Source organism: Thalassophryne amazonica, chromosome 12, assembly GCF_902500255.1.
Source record: "Thalassophryne amazonica chromosome 12, fThaAma1.1, whole genome shotgun sequence".
NCBI lineage: Eukaryota > Metazoa > Chordata > Actinopteri > Batrachoidiformes > Batrachoididae > Thalassophryne > Thalassophryne amazonica.
This window is the reverse complement of record NC_047114.1, coordinates 46,519,511-46,544,330: the sequence shown is the minus strand read 5'-3', so window position 1 is coordinate 46,544,330 and position 24,820 is coordinate 46,519,511. Positions and strand designations below refer to the sequence as shown.

The following is a 24,820-nucleotide window of genomic DNA, read 5'->3' as shown; positions in this document are numbered from 1 at the left end:
ATCTGCGACAGGCCGCCATTGATCGCTTCAGCAAGCCTGATTCTGATCGTTTTGTCTTCCTGCTGTGCACACGTGCAGGTGGCCTCGGTATTAACCTGACTGCTGCTGACACCTGTGTTATATTTGACTCTGACTGGAACCCTCAAAATGACCTGCAGGTACAGTATTGTACTGTTCTGTCTAAAAATTCACTTTCCAGAGGTTTGAGAAGCAAAGACAACATAGGCAACTTCATACAAATGACTTGACACTGTATAAATACAGACAGATGTTTATTAGTGGGACAACACAGTAAAAACATTGTACATTTTGTGATAAAAGCACCAAATTTGGCACAGATGTAGCCAAAGATATTTAAAATAAAAGTCAATATTGAGCCATCGTGAATTTTCATTGTTACTCATGGCAGCCATTTTTCAAAATGAAAATTAAAAAAATGCTCCAGTCATATTGAAAAATATATCACATTATTTGTCTGATTGTAAAGATTCCGAAAAGGTATAGATTGGCTATGAGTGAATGTTATGGAGTAAATCAGGCAAAAGCTATTACAAAGGTCACTTTCAGTTTGTACTGGGGTTAAAACTTAGGGCCCCTTCACACATAATACGATTAAGTACAAATCAGAGCGGAACAGCTCATATGAGTACACCATGAAAACATCGAGCTGATGAGCAAACGTGAACGAACCCCCGGCGACGGTGTCATGCATGCGACTGTGTGGTAACGGACCAAATGGCGTTTGTTACGGCGTATTTCTGCTGATACGTGACTGAAAGTGGCGCATTTGTTGCACTGTTGGCTTGTCATATAGTCCTGCGCCGATCCTGGCCCAACACGCATGTCCTGTCAGACAGACGTGACATTCAGATCGCCTGTTGCGTGTCCACATGAACTGACGGTCCCGTTCTCCAGCCCGTCGCAAAAGCGACATATGTTTTTATGGATTTCCACGAGGACAGCAAGCACACACAACAAAACATGGTACGTGTTCTGTAGCTGTGACGTCCAGGACCAGAGATATCTCGACAGCTGTTGGCAGCCAGCGATGCCCCCTTTCCGTTCAGCGCACAGACCAAGGTGTCACTCTTGGTCAGATGAGAGGCGCCTCGCCTGTGGGGAGCATGGGAACCACACACATGCACGTGTTGGGGGGGAGGGGGAGCGCACGAAACACGTGCACACATGTTGTTGGGGGAGCCAACACTCTGGCACTCCACATACATACTTGGCAACTTCACAGTCGTGGGGGCTCTTAGACAAATTTCACCACCATCTCGAAAGTGATTGTCTGCTGAGTGTTGTCATGCTGACAGCACGAATGGCCACACATTTTCCTGGCCACAAGTGCCAGGCAAGCGGTGTTAGATGTTCGTGTGTCACATGGAATTAGGTGGACATCTGGATCAAATGGGCTCTCACAGGGCACACTCTGCTTTCAGCCACTGGTGTGTGCAAATAGTTGTAGCAACAGGTGTACGAGGCGCTAGGCAGCTCCAGTTTTACACGTATTGCATACGATTCCTGCTTCATGCACAGTTCGACCACATTCGTACTATGTGTGAAGGGGCCCTTAAAGCTGCTCTAATTTTGTTCAAAAAGTGAGGTAGCTCCCTATATGCCTCACAGCTTTGAAACTGCTCATGCCAGGCTAACCTTTAGTGTAGAGTTTAGAAATGTTGGCAGCTTTGCTGTATCTAGTGTCATCTGGCTTCCACAAAGGCCTCAAAATGCCAGAAAACCCAAATTAGATATGTTCCGTTATATCACAAACCATCATACAAAAAGTTCTATAGCCAAGCTGGTATAGTTCTTTGATTTTGAACTAATCAAAGATACGAACGACATGTACAATTTCGAAGGTGATTGTTAACGTTCAAAGTTGGTAGAAAACACCGTTTTGATGATATATGAAAAATTCGCAAATATTTCCAAAGGCTGCAGCTTCAAACATTTTCAAGATACAGACCTAATATTTGGCATTTCACCCTCACTTTGGAATGTGATTATAAAATTGACAAAAGAAAGCTGAGGGGTGACCTGAGAATTTTTTTCAAAACTGGGTGATTTCAGATACAACCCCTGGCAATAATTATAGAATCAGTGGCCTCGGAGGATGTTCATTCAGTTGTTTAATTTTGTAGAAAAGAAAGCAGATCACATACATGACACAAAACTAAAGTCATTTCAAATGGCAACTTTCTGGCTAAAGAAATCAGGAAAAAAAAATTGTGGCAGTCAGTAACGGTTACTTTTTTAGACTAAGCAGAGGGGAAAAAAATATGGACTCACTCAATTCTGAGGAATAAATTATGGAATAACCCTGTAAATTTCCATTCCCAAAACTAACACCTGCATCAAATCAGATCTGCTTGTTAGTCTGCATCTAAAAAGGAGTGTGATCACACCTTGCACTGTTGTTGCACCAAGTGGACTGACATGAATCATGGCTCCAACACGAGAGGTGTCAATTGAAACAAAGGAGAGGATTATCAAACTCTTAAGAGGGTAAATCATCACGCAATGTTGCAAAAGATGTTAGTTGTTTACAGTCAGCTGTGTCTAAACTCTGGACCAAATACAAACACATGGGAAGGTTGTTAAAGGCAACATACAGGTAGACCAAGGAAGACATCAAAGTGTCAAGACAGAAAACTTAAAGCAATATGTCTCAAAAATCGAAAATGCACAACAAAACAAATGAGGAACGAATGGGAGGAAACTGGAGTCAACGTCTGTGACCGAACTGTAAGAAACCGCCTAAAGGAAATGGGATTTACATACAGAAAAGCTAAACGAAAGCCATCATTAACACCTAAACAGAAAAAAACAAGGTTACAATGGTCTAAGGAAAAGCAATCGTGGACTGTGGATGACTGGATGAAAGTCATATTCAGTGATGAATCTCGAATCTGCATTGGGCAAGGTGATGATGCTGGAACTTTTGCTTGGTGCCGTTCCAATGAGATTTATAAAGATGACTGCCTGAAGAGAACATGTAAATTTCCACAGTCATTGATGATATGGGGCTGCATGTCAGGTAAAGGCACTGGGGAGATGGCTGTCATTACATCATCAATAAATGCACAAGTTTTCGTTGATATTTTAAACACTTATCCCATCAATTGAAAGGATGTTTGGGGATGATGAAATCATTTTTCAAGATGATAATACATCTTGCCATAGAGCAAAAACTGTGAAAACATTCCTTGCAAAAAGACACATCGGGTCAATGTCATGGCCTGCAAATAGTCCGGATCTTAATCCAATTGAAAATCTTTGGAAGTTGAAGAAAATGGTCCATGACAAGGCTCCAACCTGCAAAGTTGATCTGACAACAGTAATCAGAGAAAGTTGGAGCCAGATTGATGAAGAGTACTGTTTGTCACTCATTGAAGTCCATGCCTCAGAGACTGCAAGCTGTTATAAAAGCCAGAAGTGGTGCAACAAAATACTAGTGATGTGTTGGAGCGTTCTTTTGTTTTTCCTCAGAATTGAGTGATTCCATATTTTTTTTTTTCCCTCTGCTTGGTCTAAAAAAGTAACTGTTACTGACTGCCACAATTTTTTTCTTTCCTGATTTCTTATAGTGTTTCTTAAAGCCAGAAAGTTGTCATTTGAAATGACTTTAGTTTTGTGTCATGTCTGTGATCTGCTTTTTTTTCTACAAAATTAAACAACTGAATGAGCATCCTCCGAGGCCGGTGATTCCATAATTTTTGCCAGGGGTTGTAGCTATCAACACTGAACATGGATGTTGCTAATTGCATTCTGGACTTACATGCCATTCCAGCGGGTGGCATTAAATCTTTATATTTAAAGCGTCAGTGTATGCGTACATAAGTGATTTTATTTAGTAAGTTCACTTTCAGTATATAATATAATTGTAAATACGTTACAAATACATGGATGACACAAGAAAGTAAAAACGTTTATTTCCATTGGGGTCCATTTAAAAAATCAAATGACAAAATAGAAGTAATAATAAAATAATAATAAGAGTGTATATCATAACAAGAAGCTAAACAATTTATAAACACATTAAGACGGTAAATTAACATTAAAGAATATGTAATTAACAGAAAATAGAAGGGTTGAGTTCTTGTAAAAGTGAAGCACTGTAAATACTTTCCAGATGCACTGTAATGCACGCAAACAATATGGCAGGGCATAGGCCTTTTTTCTTTGATTTTGCAGGCCTATAGTTTTCTTGAATGAATGAGTTTATTCAGCATACAATTCAACAACAAAAAAACTCATAACAAAGCAACTTTACAAAGGTACTGCGTGGCCGAAAGGGTGAGGGCAGAAGCAAAGCTTATAAATACCCACCCCTTATACTAAAAAATAAGAAATCAAACCCGAAAGTAATAACAAATCAGTAGGCCTAAGTCTTCAACTATAGCATGCAATTTTGTTATTCTTGTAATGTCTTTTAAAGCCTACTAACGTACCAACTACTTTAATATTGTCAGGACACTTGCTGCAGATGTTAACACCTTTGACAGATACACACTGACTTTTTGCAGTTCGGATCCTTGATTTCTCAAAAAATTAAATTCCTCTCAAATTATAACTGGAGTCCATTCCTCTCAAATTATAAATGGAGTCCCTCAGTTTAAACAGATCCTGGACATGTGGCAGCAGTTCATTTTTAACTTTATACATAATTTGTATTGTAATGTAATCAACCAAGTCCCAGAATTTTAGAATATGTAACAGGCAAACAATGGATTAATTGGCTCGCAATATGATTTGTTACAAATAATTCTTACAGCTTTCTTTTGCAACAAAAATATTGGATTAGTATTAGTTTTATATGTATTTCCCTATACCTTAATACAGTAGGTCATGTATGGAATGAGCAATGAATGATATAAAATCGTTAATGAGTGTTGGGAAATTAAATCTTGTGCTTTATGCAGAATTGCAATGGCTTTTGACATTTTGGATTTAACAAAATTAATATGCATTTTCCAGCTCAGTTTATCATCAATAACACCACCAAGAAATTTTATATCAGTTACTGTTTCTGCAGGAACTCCTGGACTTGTTTCCAGATATAATACACTTTGTCTTACCACAGTGGAGCGATAATTTGTTTGAATCAAACCACTGTTTAAACTTCTGTAGCTCTTTCTCCATCATGTCCAAGGTCTGTCCCAAGTGATCCCCACTACAAAACACAGTCGTATCATCAGCAAACAAAATACAAATGATGGACCTGGAAACCAAACATATGTCATTAATATACAGAAGAAACAACAACGGCCTCAGAACTGAACACTGGGGCACCCCACAAGTAATTTTCATGAGTTCAGAATTTGTCCCACCAATATATACACACTGGTATCTATTGTATAAATAGCTAACTATCCAATCATATGCCAGTTCCCTGATACCATACCTCTGCAGTTTGTCCAATAGCACAGTATGGTCTATAGTATCAAATGCCTTCTGAAAATGAAAAGAAACCCCAACAGAATATTGCTTATTTTCAATTGCATTTGTAATCTGTTCAACAAAATCAATTACAGCCAGTGAAGTAGTGCAATTCTTTCTAAAACCATATTGCTGTTCGCTAAGATTGTGATGTTTAGTTATGAACTCATATAACCTCTTTAAAAATACCTTTTCCTAAATTTGGGAAAATTGTGGCAGGAGTGAGATTGGTCCATAATTTGAGAAGACATGTTTGTTTCCAGATTTAAACAATGGTATCACTTTACAATCGATAATATTTTTAATCAAAGACATATCAAAATTATCACTATCAGTTGTTTTTTTTTCCCCTTGAGTTTACAATGTCAGTTATGTCATAGTCATCAGTTTCTTTAATGAACATTGAATCCTGAATTTTATTAATTGTTTTACAATAATCCAAAGAACGCAGTCCAGAAGATACAATCGAATCATCTAAATTTTTACACACATTTACAAAGTAATCATTAAAATGACCTCCTATAGCTTTATTTTCCTTAACAACTGTACCAGTGCTTGTGTAACAAAGGGCAGGATATTCTTTAACACCTTTTCTCTTATTTATGACTTAATTTAAAATCTAGCAAGTACCCTTAATGTTTTTATTTTTTCCAATAAATGACTATAATACTGCCTTTTACAAGATTGTATAATGTTAGTTAGCTTATTTTTATATATCTTACATCTTTCTCAGCATCAAATGTTCTTGGTTTTAAGAATTGCTTGTACAGAAATTTTTTATTTTTCTGTGCATTTTGCAGTCCCTTAGTAGTCCAAGGTTTGTTAACATTTTGCTTATTTCCAACATTTGACACCAAAGGGCAATGTTTATCATATAAATTGGAGATAATGGAAATTAATGACTCATAAGATTGATCAATGTCCTCAGTGTAAATGTCACTCCAGTTTTGATCCCTTAAGTCCATTCTAAGATTTTCCAAAGTTTCCTCTGTTATTTTCCTTTTGAAATTTATACTTTCAGTATGGTCAATTTTGTCAACTAAAGAATTTAAAACAAACAAAAAAAAAAAAAACAGCAAATGATTTCTGATATCACTATTAAGTAATTCCCCCTCTAAATTCCCCACGGTAACATTTGTAAGTATATTTTCAATAAGTGTCGCTGTATTTGCAGTTATCCTAGTTGGATGAGTAATTACTGGATACATCCCCAAACAAAACACTGAATTTATAAATTCAGTTATGTATTTGACCATGAGGCTTTAAGAAGTCTATGTTGAAGTCTCCACAAACAAATACAGACTTATTATTTTTAATAGTGTTGTACATCTCAATCAACTTTCCCACAGAAGTTTTTATGTTTGATCCTGGTGCTCTGTAAACACAACTTACAATTATATTTTTGATTTTTCGCATTGTAATTTCCAAAGTGTCACATTCCATGACATTTTCCAAAGAAAAATACGTTTTGAATGATTTCACAGTGATAAGCAGAATTAACAAAGTGTAACACCACCACTCCGTTTGTTCATCCTATTTATCGGAAAGAAATCATAACCCTCAAACTGGACAATGTCCATATGCTCCTCTATCAACCACGTCTCAGAAATTGCGATAACTGAAAAATGTTTATTTGCACTATTTAAACAATCCTGAATTTTTGACAAGTTCATGGAAAGACTTCTGCTGTTAAAATGTATGATGGAGAATGTTCCATTTAACACAGTAAATTTGCTAATTTGTTCCTCAGAAAAATAATTGCAATGATAAGTAATATTTTTAAGAAAAAACAATCTGCATCTATATTATATTCAATATTATGAAATCTATGTTCAGTGTAATCAAAAAAATTTTAAGTGGAGTAAATTGATAAGAATCAGTTGTCATAAAAAAAAAAAAAAAATTGTAATCCACAAACCAAAAATGCAGCTAAACAATGTCTAGCTGCTAGATGTGAATATATTTGTGATATAAGTTTTTGCAAAAATTTTTCCCATAGTGAAAGAAAACAAACAAATCAACCACAAAATAAATCACAAGTAAACGAAAAAGAACCAATAATAAGCATTGTTCTCCTTAGGAAGCAATCACTTAAATTTTTCCAGATCTTAGAGCTCTCTTATTATTATAATTTTTGCTATCTCCAGAGATCCATTTAATTTAATCCATACGTCACAGTTCCTGGTCCAAGTTGCTTGTTTTTTGTTTTTTTTTTTTAGAGCTCTGGCTTGCCTCACAATATCTGCATTCTTCTTTGTCAAATGTTCGTTTACGTACACCTCAGTTCCTATTAGCTTTTTTGTTTGCCTTAACTATTCATTCTGAAGTTTCCTGTTTGCAAACCGGATAATAATAAGTGGTTTAGACTTTTTTATCTTTTTTTGTAATTGAAGGACAGCCTGCAATATCATTGTTGTTGATGTGGATGTCCTGAGATGAAAAAAAGTTAATGATCTGTTGCTCCAGGGAGTGAATTTCTCCCGGAGTGTCTTTATCCATGCTGGTACCACTGCTGAGAGCAGCAGCCCTGGCATATGATCGCTGTTTAATGTTCAGTCCTGACACAATCACCTCATCCTCGGACACAATCACCTCATCCATTCATGGGCTCCTCAAAGTGTCCCTCCACTTCCTCTACAGTTTCTCCTCTTTTAAGAATTTTTCAGTTTTTCATTTTTAAGAATTGGCTCATGCTTTGGAGTAAGTCTCTTGACAATGCTAACTGCACCAATCCAACATCCTCTTTTTCCAGGCCCAAGCACGGTGCCACCGTATTGGTCAGTCTAAAGCAGTCAAGGTGTACCGTCTGATTACCAGGAATTCCTATGAAAGAGAAATGCTTGACAAAGCAAGTCTCAAGCTTGGCCTGGACCGTGCCGTCCTGCAGAGCATGAGTGGCAACAAGGAGAGCAATGTCAATGGAGTAAGAAAAAATACTAGTCACTCCCAGAGTAGATTTTAGTTTGGCCAGTCTCTTTTTTTATTCCACCCCAAACAGCTTTCTTGAATCTCATTGCAACATTGTTTTTCTGTCACTCTTAACAGATCCAGCAGTTTTCCAAGAAGGAGATTGAGGACCTCCTGAGGAAAGGAGCCTATGCTGCCATCATGGATGAAAATGATGAGGGCAGTCGCTTCTGTGAGGAGGACATTGACCAGATCCTGCAGCGTAGGGCCACTACTATCACCATTGAGAGCGAGGGAAAGGGCTCTACATTCTCCAAAGCCAGCTTTGTAGCCTCAGAGAATCGCACTGACATTGCCCTTGATGACCCAGAGTTTTGGCAGAAGTGGGCCAAGAAAGCTGACATTGACATCGACTCCATGAACCGAAAGGTAAACCCAGTGAATAAAATGATCTCTGACCTAATTTAGCTTTTCATCCTATTTTTATCTAGTTTTCATTATCAGTTTTTGTTCTGTTCCATTCTCGAAGGTCTAAATGTACAGGGACGAAAGTTCTCCATCATTACGATGGGTGGCCATCAATTGGGCTGCCAAAATGCAGGTTTTGTGCTGACATAGTCTTGACGAAAAATCAAGGGTGGACGCAAGATATAAAATTTACCAAAATGTTTTTCAAAATGTTAAAAAAATCAAATCAAAATGTTTAGAATAACATCTCTGTTTTTGTTTTTTTGTTTTGTTTTTCCTCCTCCTGGCAGCTAGTGTGTGTGTGTGTGTGTGTGTGTGTGTGTGTGTGTGTGTGTGTGTGTGTGTGTGTGTGTGTGTGTGTGTGTGTGTGTGTGTGTGTGTGTGTGTGTGTGTGTGTGTGTGTGTGTGTGTGTGTGTGTGTGTGTGTGTGTGTGTGTGTGTGTCACAGCGCGGTGACGACCAACACAGTGAGCAGAGTGCACTTGTACAAACATATTTTAAAACTTTTCTCTTCTTTCATTGTTTGCTCTAAGTGTCTCTGTGTGTGTCCTCACTGTGGTTAAACTAAAAACGTGACCTGTAATGTATTAACAACAAACACTAAGCCCCCCCCCCCCAAAAAAAAACGCCTAAAATCTCTGAGGATGACACGTTGTAAAATTCTTCTCATCTCTCAATCAGTTTACGCTCTCCACATAAATACACAAATTCTTGGTTGTTGCTGCTTAGGCTGCAAACCAGATGCGAATCCAGACAGTGTTATTGTGGCGAATGTCCTCCATAACATCCCTTGATTAAAGTTTCACTTCTGAAACCATTTTTCGTACTACCACTACTAATAATAATAATATTTTAACAACTAAAATATTTAAATCAGAATTACTCTGGGCCTTAGTTCTACCAAAGTTCTGGACTAAGTTGAATTAATAAGACATGATAAAAATAAATGTAGTTAATTCAGCTTTTATGCATAACTAAAATGGGATGTGAAACTATCTTTTTTTTTTTTTTTAATGTAATGTTTAAGCTCCGGCACTACTAGGTCTGTCTGAGGTTCTAGCTTTAAAATCAGGTCAGTTAGGATGAGAGAAGCCAAAAATAGGAAAATGATTAGTTGCTGTGGTTAGTAATCTTGTCAAACAAACGTCAGTTGTGATATAAATTTTGGTTAAAGGCAAAGAAAATGTGGTGAAAATATGCAAAATAAAATACAAATACAACACACATTAAGCAGTACAACTAAATTGGGGGGGATTGGGGTAAGAAAACTGTCTTCAAAAAACCCTCCAGATTGCAACCCTGGACATAAATAAATAAATAAATTCTAGGGGCCTTGACCGGCTTCCCTGCTAAGTGAAGTCCACATTCACCAAAAATGGCTATCCCAAAATGTCACATCCTGACTATAGGCCTGAAATTGTAATTGGTATTGAATTACGTAAAAACTAGAAAAGCTGTCCCCTTAAAATGTGTTTATCCTGAAGTATTTAAATAATGTGTAAGTTAAAGTCTTTCTATATGGTGGCTGCATTTGAAAGAGCAGCAATGGTTAGTGAATAAAATATAATCTTGTTCAGGACAACAGTTTGCTATTTTCTTAGCTGTCTCCACCTCATTTTACCTAAAACGCCAGGACGTGATCGCAAAATGTTTTTTATAAAATGGTAGCTGGTGAACAGCATATGATTTGACCGTGAAGAAAATTTTAGTCCGATTTTCTTTCTTTTTTTTTCTCTCTTTTTTTTTTTTTCTCCTTAATCCTTGTAAATATGTGGGAACGATCTCTATGAAACCTTGTTTCTATTTGAAGCACCACTCGAGACCTGCCAACTGTTACACCTTTTGCATATGCAGATCACATTTAACAATGCAACTGCTGTAATACACAAGAGCCCAAAACTTAATGCAAAGATTTTGAAAGTGTAAATCTGAGGCTTAAGCAGAGCTGCTGCATACAGCTCTGTTGCTTTCTATTTCTCCATTATAGGCAGTCAGTGTGCACAGGCGCTTTCATACTTGGGCTGAAAGATGTGTTTTCTATGTTAATATTGTGTTCTGCTGTTATGCAACTAAAATACATGAATGCTACATAGACAGTCCAGTTTTCTGTTTGCTCCCATGAAATTATTCTACAGTAATGAAGTTTTTAAAAACAAACAAAAAAAGAACATAACTTCTGTAGCATTTGACATTGTGACAGAGTAACTTCACAGAAAGCAACACTGAAATCAGAATAGACATATTGTTTTCATGGAGTTGGATACAATATTTAAGTGATTTGCACAGTTGTGGTGTATTGCTGTGTAACTCAGGCAGGTAGACACACTCTTCTTGATATCTTGGATTCAATTTTTTTTGTATGTGTACAGCGTGAAATCTATGCAGAGTTGTGTGCTGCTGTGTACGCCTGTCTGCTCTGAACCCCTAATTGAATGGTTGAATGTTGGGCACATTTTATAAAACACTTTGTGTCTACAAATGTAAAAGTGCTTTATAAATGCAGTTCATTTACCAGACAGTTAAAGTCTACTCGTAAATGGTGAACATACCATTACATTTTAGAAAACCAAGAAGTGGTACACTGTGTAAACACAGAACTGTGCTGGTGAGTGAAGACAATTAGATTAGATTACCGTAACTTCCGGACTATAGAGCACACCTGAACATAAACCGTACCCACCAATTTTAAAAATAAAAAATAAAAATGTACATAAATAGACCGCACTTGTCTATAAGCCACAGGTCTCCGCGTTGTAACATATTTACACAGAAAGATGTTAGACAGAAAGGTTTTTTTTTTTTTTTTACTTTAATTAAATACGTACATAAATGCTTTTTTCCTGAAGGTGTTACATGACCAGCACAGCATTCAGCGTGCACACAGTGGCGCGCAGCATCTCCGCTCCACACGGAGAACTGGGTTATCTTTAACTTTTTTTTCTTTGTGGATAATGAGATAATTTCATTGCGTGCATCCAGGTGTCTGTGGTAAATGAGATGTTAATGAGGCGCTGTAACTTTTTCAGCTTGTAGCGCAAAGACAGAGACACGGTAGGGAGTGGGGGGGAGACAGAAGCTCCGCTGATGGATCTGACAAAGCAATTGTGGAGCAACGTGCCAGAGGGACTTTTCTTCAGCCACGAAAAGGAATTAAAGTATTTTCAGACATTGTTTTCCAAAATCAGGAGGCTTTATGTGGATAATTTTCTTCAGGATGTGATGATGAATCCACTAAAATGAACAGGTAAGACTTTATATTTACTTTGTGTGTGTGAATTTACGCTGCATGAGGACCGCAGCTTTCAGCTACTTAATGGACAGCATCAATTGGAGCAGTTGTAAAAATACATAAATTCTCCACATCATTGTTTGATTGTTGACAAGGGGGAGGTGATGGTCTAGTGGTTAAGGTATTGGGCTTGAGACCAGAAGATCCTTGGTTCAAATCCCCGCCTGACCAGAAAATCACTAAGGGCCCTTGGGCAAGGTCTTTAATCCCCTATTGCTCCCGTTGTGTAGTGAATGCCTTGTATGGCAGCACCCTCACATTGGGGTAAATGTGAAGCATAATTGTAAAGCACTTTGAGCATCTGATGCAGATGGAAAAGCGCTATATAAATGCAGTCCATTTAAGACACCCTCAAGGAAATTGAGGTTCCAGCAGCACTGGACAGTAGCACACAGGGTAAGAGCACACACAGTATCAAAAGTTGAAGAAAGAAACAATTTGCAAAAGTAAATATAAATCTCAGAACTACTAGCTAGAACTGCTCCTCTCCTTCCTGTCCTCTGTCTTCCTGTTACTCCTCCTCCCCCAAGTCAGGAGTTGTACAGTCTGATGGTCTGAGAGACAAAGGGGTTTTTCAGCCTGTTGGTCCTGCACTTGGGAAGGAGCAGTCTGTCGCTGAAGAGGCTCTGTTTGCTGTTTACAGTGTGCAGAGGGCAACTGGCATCGTCCATAATTGCCCAGTGTTCACTTCTCTGCCACCATCACCAGACAATCCAGCTTCATGCCAACCACAGAGCCGGCCCACCTGATAAGTTTGTCCAGCCTGGATGGGCACATCCATGCTTCTAGGATGTGCTGCTCCCCTCCCGCCACCACCACCACACAGTACAGTCTGTTCTGCCCCTTCCTGTACAGGTGGCTGGTATGGGTTTTCCAGTCCATTTTGCTGTCCGGCCACAGCTCGAGGTACTTGTAGCAATCACAGCCTCCGCCTCAACTCCATGGATCAGAATTGGTCACGGTCTTGGTCTGGACTTCCAAAGTCAATGACCAGCTCCCTTGTCTTTGAGGTGTTGTGCTGTACATGGTTTGTGTGTCACCAGCAAAATTCCTCACTATGCTCCTGTACTCCTCCTCTCTGTTGCCCCAATGCATCCAACAATGGCTGTGTCATCTGCGAACTTCTGGATGTGACACAGCTCACAGTTGTAGCAGACAGAGGTATACAGGGTGAAGAGAAGAGGGGCCAGCACCATGCCCTGTGGTGCTCCAGTGCTGCTAATCACAAAGTCAGACGTGTCCCTCAGCCTGACATACTGGGGCCTGTTGGTGATGTAGCTGGAGATCCAAGTGACAATACAATACACAGTAATGTTGTGCCTCTGCCGTATATTATAGGCACAAGGAGAGGGTGCAACTCCATATTAATGCATAGCTTTACACATTAAATATTTGATGTAGCTATTATATATAGATAACATGTAATAAGCTTCTCTTTCCACCCTACAGAACACCCTTGTGATCGACACACCTCGAATACGCAAGCAAACCCGTCAGTTCTCCAGTTTGCGAGGTGAGGGTGGAGACCTGTCTGATCTAGACAGTGATGACGAATATCCACCTGCTAGTTCTAGACAGTCACGTGCTTCCCGGCGATCAGATCGCCAAAGTGGAGGAGGTTATGGACGGACAGACTGTTTTCGGGTGGAGAAACATCTACTTGTTTATGGGTAAGTAGACCATGGGGGAATAATAACTGGCACCTACTTTCTTTGTCCCTTCATTGACACATTGAAGCCACTCTGTATTCTTAGTGCTTGCTAGAATTGCCAAATAAGCCAAAGTCATGTCTATTAAAAGCACAAATGCCACCATACCAGTCCCTGCTTGCACAACCTCACTGGCTCCCAATGTAATACAGGACATTTGTTAACAGTGTACTGCCAATCATGAAAGCCCTTCGTGATCAACCAGTATATAATTGATGAAAGGCCAGTCAGACCACTCAAGCCATCCTAACCTGAACCCTATTCTGTAAATTTCTGCATATGACTTTTGCAAACGTATTTTTGACAGTTTGGGCTGCTGCAATTATGTGGAGCTGCAACACCTGTTTGATATGGTCAGTTATTTACAGAAGTAACAAACAGATTGTGTGCTGGTGCACTCTTATCCGCCCTGTCTTTCACCCAGTGCACAGTGCAGCAAATGTGATATTGGTAGTATCCACCTGACGCTGTTGTGGTTTTCTTGCCCGGTGGCCACGTCATCTATACACTGTGTAGGAATGCACTAATTTCTGGATTCAAGGACGTGTTGATCTAAAAATGAGATGTGGTGAGGTGCTGTGTGGGTGGTTTATGCTATGGTCACACACACTAGCTACAAACGATGGCAACATGCAGTTGGCTTTGGCACTTGATGGGCATTCCCTGGTTGTACCTGCTGGGGCAAGGTTATATTCAATTACACATCAGATCCAAATGAATGTCTTAAATTCATCACTTTTTTTTATTAGTTATTTGCATATGAAACATGGATTTGTCCACTACAAGTCACAGCGAGATTTTTGAGTGTTCCAAAAGATGAAATCGTTTTCTGAATCAAGTTTAATTTTATTCTGTCTCTCAGATGTTCCATTTTAACCATTGCTAGTTGACCCTCCTCACACTTTAACCTCTCTTTTTCTGCCCTCCCTCTCCAGTTGGGGTCGCTGGAGGGACATCTTGTCCCATGCCAGATGTAAGCGTCGTCTAAGTGAGCGTGACGTGGAGACTATCTGTCGTGTCATCCTGGTCTTTTGTCTGATCCACTACCGTGGAGATGAGAACATTAAGAGCTTTATATGGGAACTTATCACACCCCCAGAGAATGGGCGTGAGCCACAAACACTACTGAACCATTCTGGTAAGGAGCGTCACACATAGTCACTTAGTTTTAACGGAAAAGTAGTAGAGATGATAATCTTAGGGCACATCTGTGGAAAAAAATGTTCCTTGTTAATTTTGTTCTTTTTGTATATAGTGTATGTCAGAGACTCATGCTCATTTCATGGTGTTTATGGCATGATTCTAAATGTTTTTGAACCACTGTCCACAAATTTTTTTGTTGTTGTTGTATGCCTAGGCTTGTCTATCCCTGTACCAAGAGGTAGGAAGGGTAAAAGGGTGAAGGCCCAGAGCACATTTGATGTACAAAAGGTGGAATGGATCCGCAAGTACAACCCAGACACCCTGCTGCTTGATGACAGCTACCGCAAACACCTGAAGCACCAGTGCAACAAGTCAGTGTCGCCATGTTGTGCAGTCTTGTGAATGTGTCTCTTTCTTAATCTGTGTTTCAAAGTTAAGTACTCCGCTGTCTGTCTTTAGGGTGTTGCTAAGGGTGCGCATGCTCTACTACTTGAAACAGGAGGTGATTGGTGAACATGCAGACTCTGTCCTGAAAGGGGCTTACATCAGGTATTAATACACACTCTAAATGAGACCCAAGTGCACATGAGTTAGCATTGTAGTTTTTTCTGAAACAGTTGAATGTGGAAAATAACACTTGTTTCAGGGATGTTGACATCTGGATGCCTGAAATGGAGCAGCAGGAAGTGCCTGTTGGATGGTGGGATGCTGAGGCAGACCGCTCTTTGCTTGCTGGTGTATTCAAACATGGTGTGTACTTTTTTTTTTTTTTTTTTTTGGCTTATGCTAGTATTAAACCAGAGAGGGGAGTTGGTCATAGTCATTGCACAGGTTTAGTTCTTCAGTGGCACTCATGCTGGTCATTACTGTGATGTGTCAATCTGTTGCAGTTTATGACTGAGGGCTAAATATAGTGCCATTGGCAGGATGAGTTTTCCATTAATGTCAACCTATCCTTGAGCAAAACATTTGGCCCCAAAACTGCTCAACATACAGGATTCTCAGTATGATTTTTTCGCAGAGTAATGAATCGGAAAAATCACCTTTAAAAAGCTGTCGGTTTGGGGGCCGTTTAGGCTGTGACCCCCCCGGGGGGGGGGAACCTCCCTGAACCTTTTGCATTATGGGCTTATAAAGGGCCTTCTTTGTCTGTCTAAATATACCAAATAGTGCTGGAATTAACTTAATTAGACCATGATATTTTACCTTTTACATGCCATGTTTCCAAATTTTGGACAATCTGGTCCTTAAGCTCAACATAACACCCAAATCATGAGCTCACAACATTTATTGAAACTAAAACAGTTACATGTACATTTCTATCATAGATTTGATCAAAGAATGCTCAGGCAGTTAAGTCAATTCTTCTTTTATTTATCTTGGCCCACTTGTTGCAAGCTGACTCAAAGTTGAATGAGTCTGCCTCATCTCCTTCAATAGAAATCGTAAGGAGGTTGTCCGGGTTCCTTCTTTCAGTCTGTTTTGGAAGGGGGTCTTGACCCTCTTCTAATGGAAAGCCCCTTTCACAGTCTGAAAATATAAATTACTTGAAACCTCAGCCTTAGGCTGACAGTCTCATCACAGTGCATGTGTATTGAGTCACTACAAGTAAATGCATTTAATACATCTTGTTTGAAGATTCTCATCATATTGTCTACAATCTAAATTTCTTCATGTCAGTAGTATATGAACACCAGGTATAATATAATACCAGAGTAAATTAAAAAAGTATATATCAAACTCTCAAAATACCGGCTTTTTCATTTCATTTATATAGCGGCAAATCACAACAAAGCTGCCTCAAGGCAGCAAGAACAAGCGCACAGGCGACAGTGGTGAGAAAAACTCCTAATGATTTGAGGAAGAAACCTCAAGCAGACCAGACTCAGAGGGGGACCCACTACTTAGGGCCACTCTACCGAAACACTTGACAATACAAATATACACGGGGGGACATAGAGAAATGATCATTTTCCCACTACACACCCTTGAAAACAACATAATAGCCCAATTGCAGCGCAGTTGTTTTCAGGCAGCAGCATAACAGCCCATTACTCTGTTATAACGCTAATGAGCACTATGAAGTAGGTGCCACACAACAATCCCACACCAATGTCAGGGAACAAGTCCATTTAAGTCAAGTCTATCTGGGAGCATGGTGCTGCTGCGCTTTGCTGCATCCACAACAGGGGAAAAGGTAGGAAGACTTTTCTTCTTCTTTCTCTTCATGGTATCTGTATTTTCAGGTTATGAGATGTACACACAATCGGGCTGATCCCTGCCTCTGCTTCCTTGAAAGAGCTGGCCGGCCTGATGACAAGGCCATCGATGCTGAGCAGCACACGGGTGATAATGAACTGGGAGATGAGTGAGTGTTGTTTCCTGTTATGATCAGTCAAAAGTTATTGCAGAGTTTGTCAACATTTTTTTTATGGAAATGCACTACTCCGCAGCAAGAAATTTTGAGAAAACCAAATACTTTATTGAAATCTGTATTTAAAATGTCGGTGTACTGGGTTCTTGGGTTGACACAGCAAGAATCATGAACAGCTGTCTGGCCATGACTCTGAACTCGCTGGTGGATACTTGTGGTGAGGGAATCCGTCACATTCAAGAAGGAGGCCTTTTGTGTATGGTTAGCATAGAGGTCTCCGGAATCTGTGGATAGGTACCAGCAGGCCACAAGGGCTGCAGTTGCAGTGGTTGCTGAGGCAAAAACTCAGGTGTGGGAGGGATTTGAAGAGGCTATGGAGAACTTTGACTTTCCATTGACATCAGAGCGATCTTGGCTAATTGTGAGACGACTCTGCAAAAGGAGGCAGTTTGTAGCCAAAGCTTTTTTCCATCAAAAATGAAACCTGCATAGCTGAACTGGGGTAGTCTTTGAGTGGTGGAAGGAACTCTGAGGATCTCCTCAACTCTAATATGCCCTTCTAAGTGGAGCCATATATGGACTGCATGGGGGATCTGTGTTATACCATACCTGTGAGGTGGGATGGATTATCTCGGCAAAGAAGTGCTTAATAACACAGATTTAGACCAGATTTGTGACCAGTATTTGGGAGAAATAGGACTGTTGTGTGTGTATATAGAAAATGTTTTAGATCTTTGAGTTCAGCTCATGAAATACGAGGTCTGTCAATAAAGTATCGTACCTTTTTATTTTTTTCAAAAACTATGGATTTCATTCATATGTTTTTACGTCAGACATGCTTGAACCCTCGTGCGCATGCGTGAGTTTTTCCACGCCTGTCGGTGACGTCATTTGCCTGTGAGCACGCCTTGGGAAGGAGTGGTCCCGCCCCCTCGTCGGATTTTCATTGTCTGGAAATGGCGGAATGAAAAGGACTTTTTTCCATCAGAATTTTTCAGAAGCTGTTAGAGACTGGCACCTGGAAACCATTCGAAAAATTTATCTGGCTTTTGGTGAAAATTTTACGGGCTTCACAGAGAATAAGGACTTTTACTACAGCTTTCAGGACTGCTTTAAGGACGGTCAGTGCGCCGCGCTCCAAGCTGCGACGACGCGACACGAACCACTGGATCATTTCTAAATGGATGGCTCTGTGGATACGACACTGTCGTGTGCTCTTTCTCTGGTTATCACAAGAGCTGGACATCAGCCATTTTCTGGCAGATTTCACTTTTAACAAGAGATTTTGTCATGGAAAGCCGTGTGGAGGCTTCGCGTGTCACGACCGATTCGCTGATGAAGCGAGACAAAGGAACACCTCCATTTCGGCTTGTTAGAGGACAAGTTGGGACATGTCTATCTCGGCTTTCAGTGCTTACCAGTCGAGTGAGTATAAGAGAAATTGTGGAGAGCTGGACATGCACACGAGGGTTCAAGCATGTCTGACGTAAAAACATATGAATGAAATCCATATAGTTTTTGAAAAAAAAAAAAAAGGTACAATACTTTATTGACAGACCTCGTATGGGAGCAAAAACAAAGTGTTGCGTTTATGTTTTTGTTCAGTGTATGTCAGTTTACCTAAAATAAAAATTTGCAAAGTAATTCATTTCTCTTTTAAAAGCTGTGCTCTCATTCCTCAAAATACTGTCTCCTTGTTGCTTGATCTTTATTCTTATGTTGTACAGTGCTGATTTTGACAAGTACTCTGAAGACCCGGAGTTCAAGCCTGCATCAAGACACACCAAAGATCTGTATGAGGAGGTACATTTCAGATCATTCACTTTTTGCCAACAGTCTATTTCTGTTGACTAGGCTTAGGTTTGTTTTTTTATGTTGGCTTATCAAATAATTGTACTTGTAATTGTTGTCATACTTCATAAACATTCCCATGTACATACATGTTATGAATCTGTTTGTACACCCTCATTGTCCTGTAGCCTGACTCTGTGAATGCAGATGATGAGGTTGCTGTTGAGGATAAGGCGGAGCCGGTGGCCCTAGAAACCACGTCCAACCAGAGTGGTGCGACTAACTGGCCATCTAGCTCGTCACTTACAGCACGGCTGCGGCGACTCATCACAGCTTACCAGCGCAGCTACCGGCAGGAGCAACTAAAGATTGAAGCTGAGGCAAAAGGGGACCGCCGGCGTCGACGGTGTGAACAGGCCAGCAAACTGAAGGAAATTGCAAGGCAGGAACGCCAGCAGAGGTACCCTGATGTTGTGTCACTAAGGGCCCTTGGGCAAGGTCCTTAATCCCCTAGTTGCTCCCAGTGTGTAGTGAGTACCTTGTATGGCAGCACCCTCACATCGGGGTGAATGTGAGGCATTATTTGTAAATCGCTTTGAGCATCTGATGCAGATGGAAAATGCAGTCCATATATCAAAATCTATCTTTGGGATGAATTTACTTCAAACTGTCTCCATGCAAACTCAACATTTTATTTATTGAGGTAGCCTGCTAAATCTGCATCTTATGATTTCTTCTCTTTACATTGGCGTAAAATACTCATGTTGAGGAACATATGATAAACCTTTAACATGCTCGTAGAAGTCAAGTGTTGATGTGAAAAATGTATGTGTGTCGTTTTGGGCAACAAGTAATTTGCAGGGATTAAAGTTCTCTGTCGCTGTGATGGATTTCTGTCAACTGGGCTGCCAAAAGGCCATATTGAGAATTTAAAAAGTGTGTGTGGGGGGGGTCTTATTAGAGCGTTGATTATGATATGCAGCTTCACTGATCAGCTGATTGAAGTACTGATGTAAGATGTCCCTGTATTTATGACATATCCATTCTACCTGCTCAGACACTGCAGAGGGTCACCCCTTTGAGTCTGGGCTGCTTGAGGTTTCTTCCTCAAATCATCAGAGGGAGTTTTTCCTGACCACTGTCGCCTGTGTGCTTGCTGTAGGGGTTGGTAAAGTTAGACCTTACTTGTGTGAAGCACCTTCAGGCAACTTTGTTGTGATTTGGCACTATATAAATGAAAATAAATTGAATTGAAATTGAAAAACTGCAAACCAGAGGCCATTCCAGATGGAAAGAGGGTGTTGTGCCCCCCCCCCCCCCCCCCCCGCCACTACACCTCTAGAATAAAGGTCCACTTTTTAAGACATTTTTTCATACTCCTAAATACTACTACTACTGCTAACAATAATAATAATAAAATTAAAGCTAGAGGGCCACTTAAATTTCACCAAACTGCCAAAATTTAGAGTCTCCTGAAATCCAAGCAATATAATGTCGGTTTCTTTTTGAATCAGAACATATTTATCTGGGGGGGAAACAAATATAACGCTCTCTGCAGGAAGACGTGTGTGCATGCATGAGCAGTTTTAAAAGACTGCAAGTTATCTTGATGTGATACATGACGCTGACATCCATGAGATGTCTTGTAAATCACTCCAGAGGTGTTATCAGATTACAAAACAGTGTTTTCCTTTTAGAACTGTTTTTATTTCTTGCTAGCTTCTACATAATATATGAGAAACAGCTTATATTATATTTACTAAAAACACCATGGTTTTGGAGCATTTTCCACCATGTTGAATATCAACCAGAGAGACTTGCCAGTGGCATCACGGTGCCTCTCTACTCTGATTAGCTGTCACTGTCTCCTTCCCATAATACCTTGCGCAAGTTTGGGGAAGCTCCAATGTGATCTATGGTGTCACTGGCATAGACTGTTTTGGTGTCAACCATTGCTGCTATAAGCAGTTCAAGTCTGTCCTTTTGAAAATTTATCCTTCAGGGGGACTTTTTTTTTTCTCGTCGACAACATGAATTTTGATCGCCTCATCTTAAAACCGCTTATCTGGGGTCGGGTCGCAGGGCAACAGCTCTAGCAGGGGGACATCGGACTTCCCTTTCCCAGGCCACATTGACCGCCTCTGACTGGGGGATCCCAATGTGTTCAAAGGTCAATATGGAGATACAATCATTCCACCTAGTCCTTGGTCTCCTCCCAGATGGACGTGCCTGGAACACCTCCCTAGGGAGGCGCCCAAGGGGCATCATTACCAGAAGCCCGAACCACCTCAGCTGGCTCCTTTCAACATGGAGCAGCAGTGGCTCTACTCTGAGCTCCCCACGGATGACTGAGCTTCTCACCCTATCTCTAAGGGAAAACACCAGCCACCCTCTTATGGAAGCCCATTTCGGCCGCTTGTACCTGCGATCAGGTTTTTGTCGGTCATGACCCAGCCCTCATGACCATACGTGAGAGTAGGAATGAAGATTGACCAGTAGATCAAGAGCCCGTGAAAAAATTACAGGTTTAACTTTTTGTCTATTTCGCAGACCCCTTTGCATCCATCAGTGTATTGCCACATAGGGCTAAATAAACTCGGCAGTAGGAGTGCATAAGCTCCACGTAGTCTGCACGTCGTTTACGCAACTCTACAGTATGTTGGCCCGGTGTGAAAGTAGCTTTAGAAAAGGCACATGCCAGCCCATCTGGAGTTATTCTAATAGAGAGAGATGGAGACAGTTAGAATTTGTGTTCCACATTTTATAAAATACCCCCAGACCAAATCACTGAGCTGTTTTATTATTTTTTTTATCAGTATGGTTGGGCTTTCATTATGTTTTTTTTTTTTTTTTTCTTAACAGAGTGACAAAAGTGTATTGATGTATGTATGCTTGTTATGTTTTATTTGAGTGGGAGTTGCTCCAAATTTTGAGAATTAGAAAATGTTAAATCATCAAATGTGTGAAGGTGCTTCAGAGAAAGAAGTTCCTACAGAATATTTCATTCTACTTGTCTTGTTCTTAGGTGGACACGTAGGGAAGAATGTGATTTCTACCGGGTGGTATCAACGTTTGGTGTGGAGAAGATTAAAAGGAGCCAGGCTTTCCTGAATGCGGGGACCTCGAATTTGACTGGACCCGCTTCCGTACATTTGCTCGTCTGGACAAAAAAACTGACGAGAGTTTGAGTCGATACTTCCGTTCCTTCATCACCATGTGCCGGAGGGTTTGCCACTTACGCTCTGGTCGCAGTGAAGGTGACTAATATAGCCTGTCGTCTAGACAGATCACATGAATATATTTAATCACTAGTAAAAGGGTTGAGTGATTTTTAATTTCACACTTACTGTGTTATGTATAACCCCTGGCAAAAATTATGGAATCACCAGCCTCGAAGGATGTTCATTCAGTTGTTTAATTTTGTAGAACAAAAAGCAGATCAGACATGACACAAAACTAAAGTCATTTCAAATGGCAACTTTCTGGCTTTAAGAAACACTATAAGAAATCAGGAAAAAAAATTGTGGCAGTCAGTAATGGTTACTTTTTTAGACCAAGCAGAGGGGGAAAAAAATATGGAATCACTCAATTCTGAGGAAAAAATTATGGGATCATGAAAAACAAAAGAACACTCCAACACATCACTAGTATTTTGTTGCACCACCTCTGGCTTTTATAACAGCTTGTAGTCTCTGAGGCATGGACTTAATGAGTAACAAACAGTACTCTTCATCAATCTGGCTCCAACTTTCTCTGATTGCTGTTGCCAGATCAGCTTTGCGGGTCCAACTGTTCTAATTACTGGGGCATCACTCTCCTCTCAATACCAGGTAAGATTTTGGCTCAAGTGCTGCTCAACAGGCTTACCCCTACCATAGCGCATGAAAATACTCCCGAAAGTCAGTGCGGATTTCGGGCCAACAGGGGTACAACGGGACTCTGTCCGGCAGCTTCCCCATCTCAAATGGCGTCAAACAAGGTTGCATCCTCGCGCCCACTCTGTTCTCCATCTTCTTCAGCATGATGCTTCATGAGGCCAAAGAAGACTTGACAGACGGCATCTATATCCGCTTCAGAACCGACGGAAGTCTGTTTAACTTGCGGTGCCTTCTGTCCCACACTAAGATCACAGAACAGCTAATCATGGAGCTGCTCTTCGCAGATGACTGCGCCCTCGTCGCCCATACGGAGCAAGCCTTGCAGCACATTGTCAACTGTTTTGCTGAAGCAGCAAGAGCCTTCGGCCTCACCATCAGCCTGAGAAAGACAGAAGTGCTATATCAACTGGTCCCCCATACAGCATATACCCAACCCCAAATCAACATCGAGGGTACCAGCCTGAATGCAGTAGAGCACTTCACGTATCTCGGTAGTGTTATCAAAAATGACGCATCTGTTGCCAAGGACCTAGACAGTCGCCTTGCCAAGGCCAGCAGTTCTTTTGGTCGACTCTCAAAGAAAGTCTGGCAGAATCATGCACTGCGCCTTTCCACAAAAGTGCAGGTCTACAGAGCCATTGTGGTCCCTACCCTCCTGTATGGAGCTGAAACCTGGGTTCTGTATCGCCAGCAGATCAGATTAGTGGAACGCTTTCATCAGCGTTGTCTCCGAAACATCTTCGGGATCAAGTGGCAGGACTACGTCTCAAATGAGGACATCCTTACCAGAGCCAAATTGCCCAGCATTGAGTCTATTATACTCAAACAACAGCTTCGTTGGGCAGGTCACGTAGCCAGGATGGATGATACACGCATGCCGAAATTAATTCTTTGGCGAGTTCAAGGAAGGGAGACGAAACCAAGGGGCCCCCAAAAAGCGCTCTAAGGACCAGCTGAAGAAACAGCTCTCCCTTGCAGGCATTCAGCATCAGTCATGGCAGCATCTAGCTACAGATAGACTCAGCTGGCGTTCCAGCATCAAATCCGCCAGCCTGAAGTTTGAGGCAGAAAGAAGTGAGGCCTCACACCAGAAGCGTCAAAGACAGAAAGAGCAGCAGCACAAGCCCAGCCTACTCAAGTGTTCATTTGCCCCAAGTGTAACAGGTCTTGTGCATCCAGCATCGGACTTTTCAGCCACCAGAGGGCTTGTAGAAAATAAACTCAAAAAAAAAAAAAAAAAAGGCCTTCCCACTATCCCTGCAAGTGAGGAAACTGCCAACAACAATGAAAGCCATCTTCCCAGTGCCTTTACCTGACATGCAGCCCCATATCATCAATGACTGTGGAAATTTACATGTTCTCTTCAGGCAGTCATCTTTATAAATCTCATTGGAACGGCACCAAACAAAAGTTCCAGCACCATCACCTTGCCCAATGCAGATTCGAGATTCATCACTGAATATGACTTTCATCCAGTCATCCACAGTCCGATTGCTTTTCCTTAGCCCATTGTAACCTTGTTTTTTTATGTTTAGGTGTTAATAATGGCTTTCGTTTAGCATTTCTATATGTAAATCTTATTTCCTTTAGGTGGTTTCTTACAGTTCGGTCACAGACGTTGACTCCAGTTTCGTTCCTCATTTGTTTTGTTGTGCATTTTCGATTTTTGAGACACATTGCTTTAAGTTTCTGTATTGACGCTTTGTCTTCCTTGGTCTACCTGTATGTTTGCCTTTAACAACCTTCCCATGTTTGTATTTGGTCCAGAGTTTAGACACAGCTGACTGTGAACAACCAACATCTTTTGCAACATTGCATG

The 24,820-nt window shown here is 40.6% G+C and overlaps 1 protein-coding gene across 1 annotated transcript in view; it reads left to right on the top strand.

The window, feature by feature from the left end:
* Positions 1-24,820, top strand: part of chd8 (chromodomain helicase DNA binding protein 8) — a 127,770-nt gene that overhangs the window by 84,802 nt on the left and 18,148 nt on the right. The window contains 13 exon segments of the mRNA XM_034184112.1: positions 8,195-8,365; positions 8,488-8,778; positions 13,556-13,776; positions 14,751-14,953; positions 15,173-15,329; positions 15,418-15,507; positions 15,605-15,708; positions 17,205-17,223; positions 17,225-17,326; positions 19,060-19,135; positions 19,312-19,583; positions 22,149-22,210; positions 22,213-22,380. Coding sequence (XP_034040003.1) covers positions 8,195-8,365; positions 8,488-8,778; positions 13,556-13,776; positions 14,751-14,953; positions 15,173-15,329; positions 15,418-15,507; positions 15,605-15,708; positions 17,205-17,223; positions 17,225-17,326; positions 19,060-19,135; positions 19,312-19,583; positions 22,149-22,210; positions 22,213-22,380 — 1,936 coding nt within the window.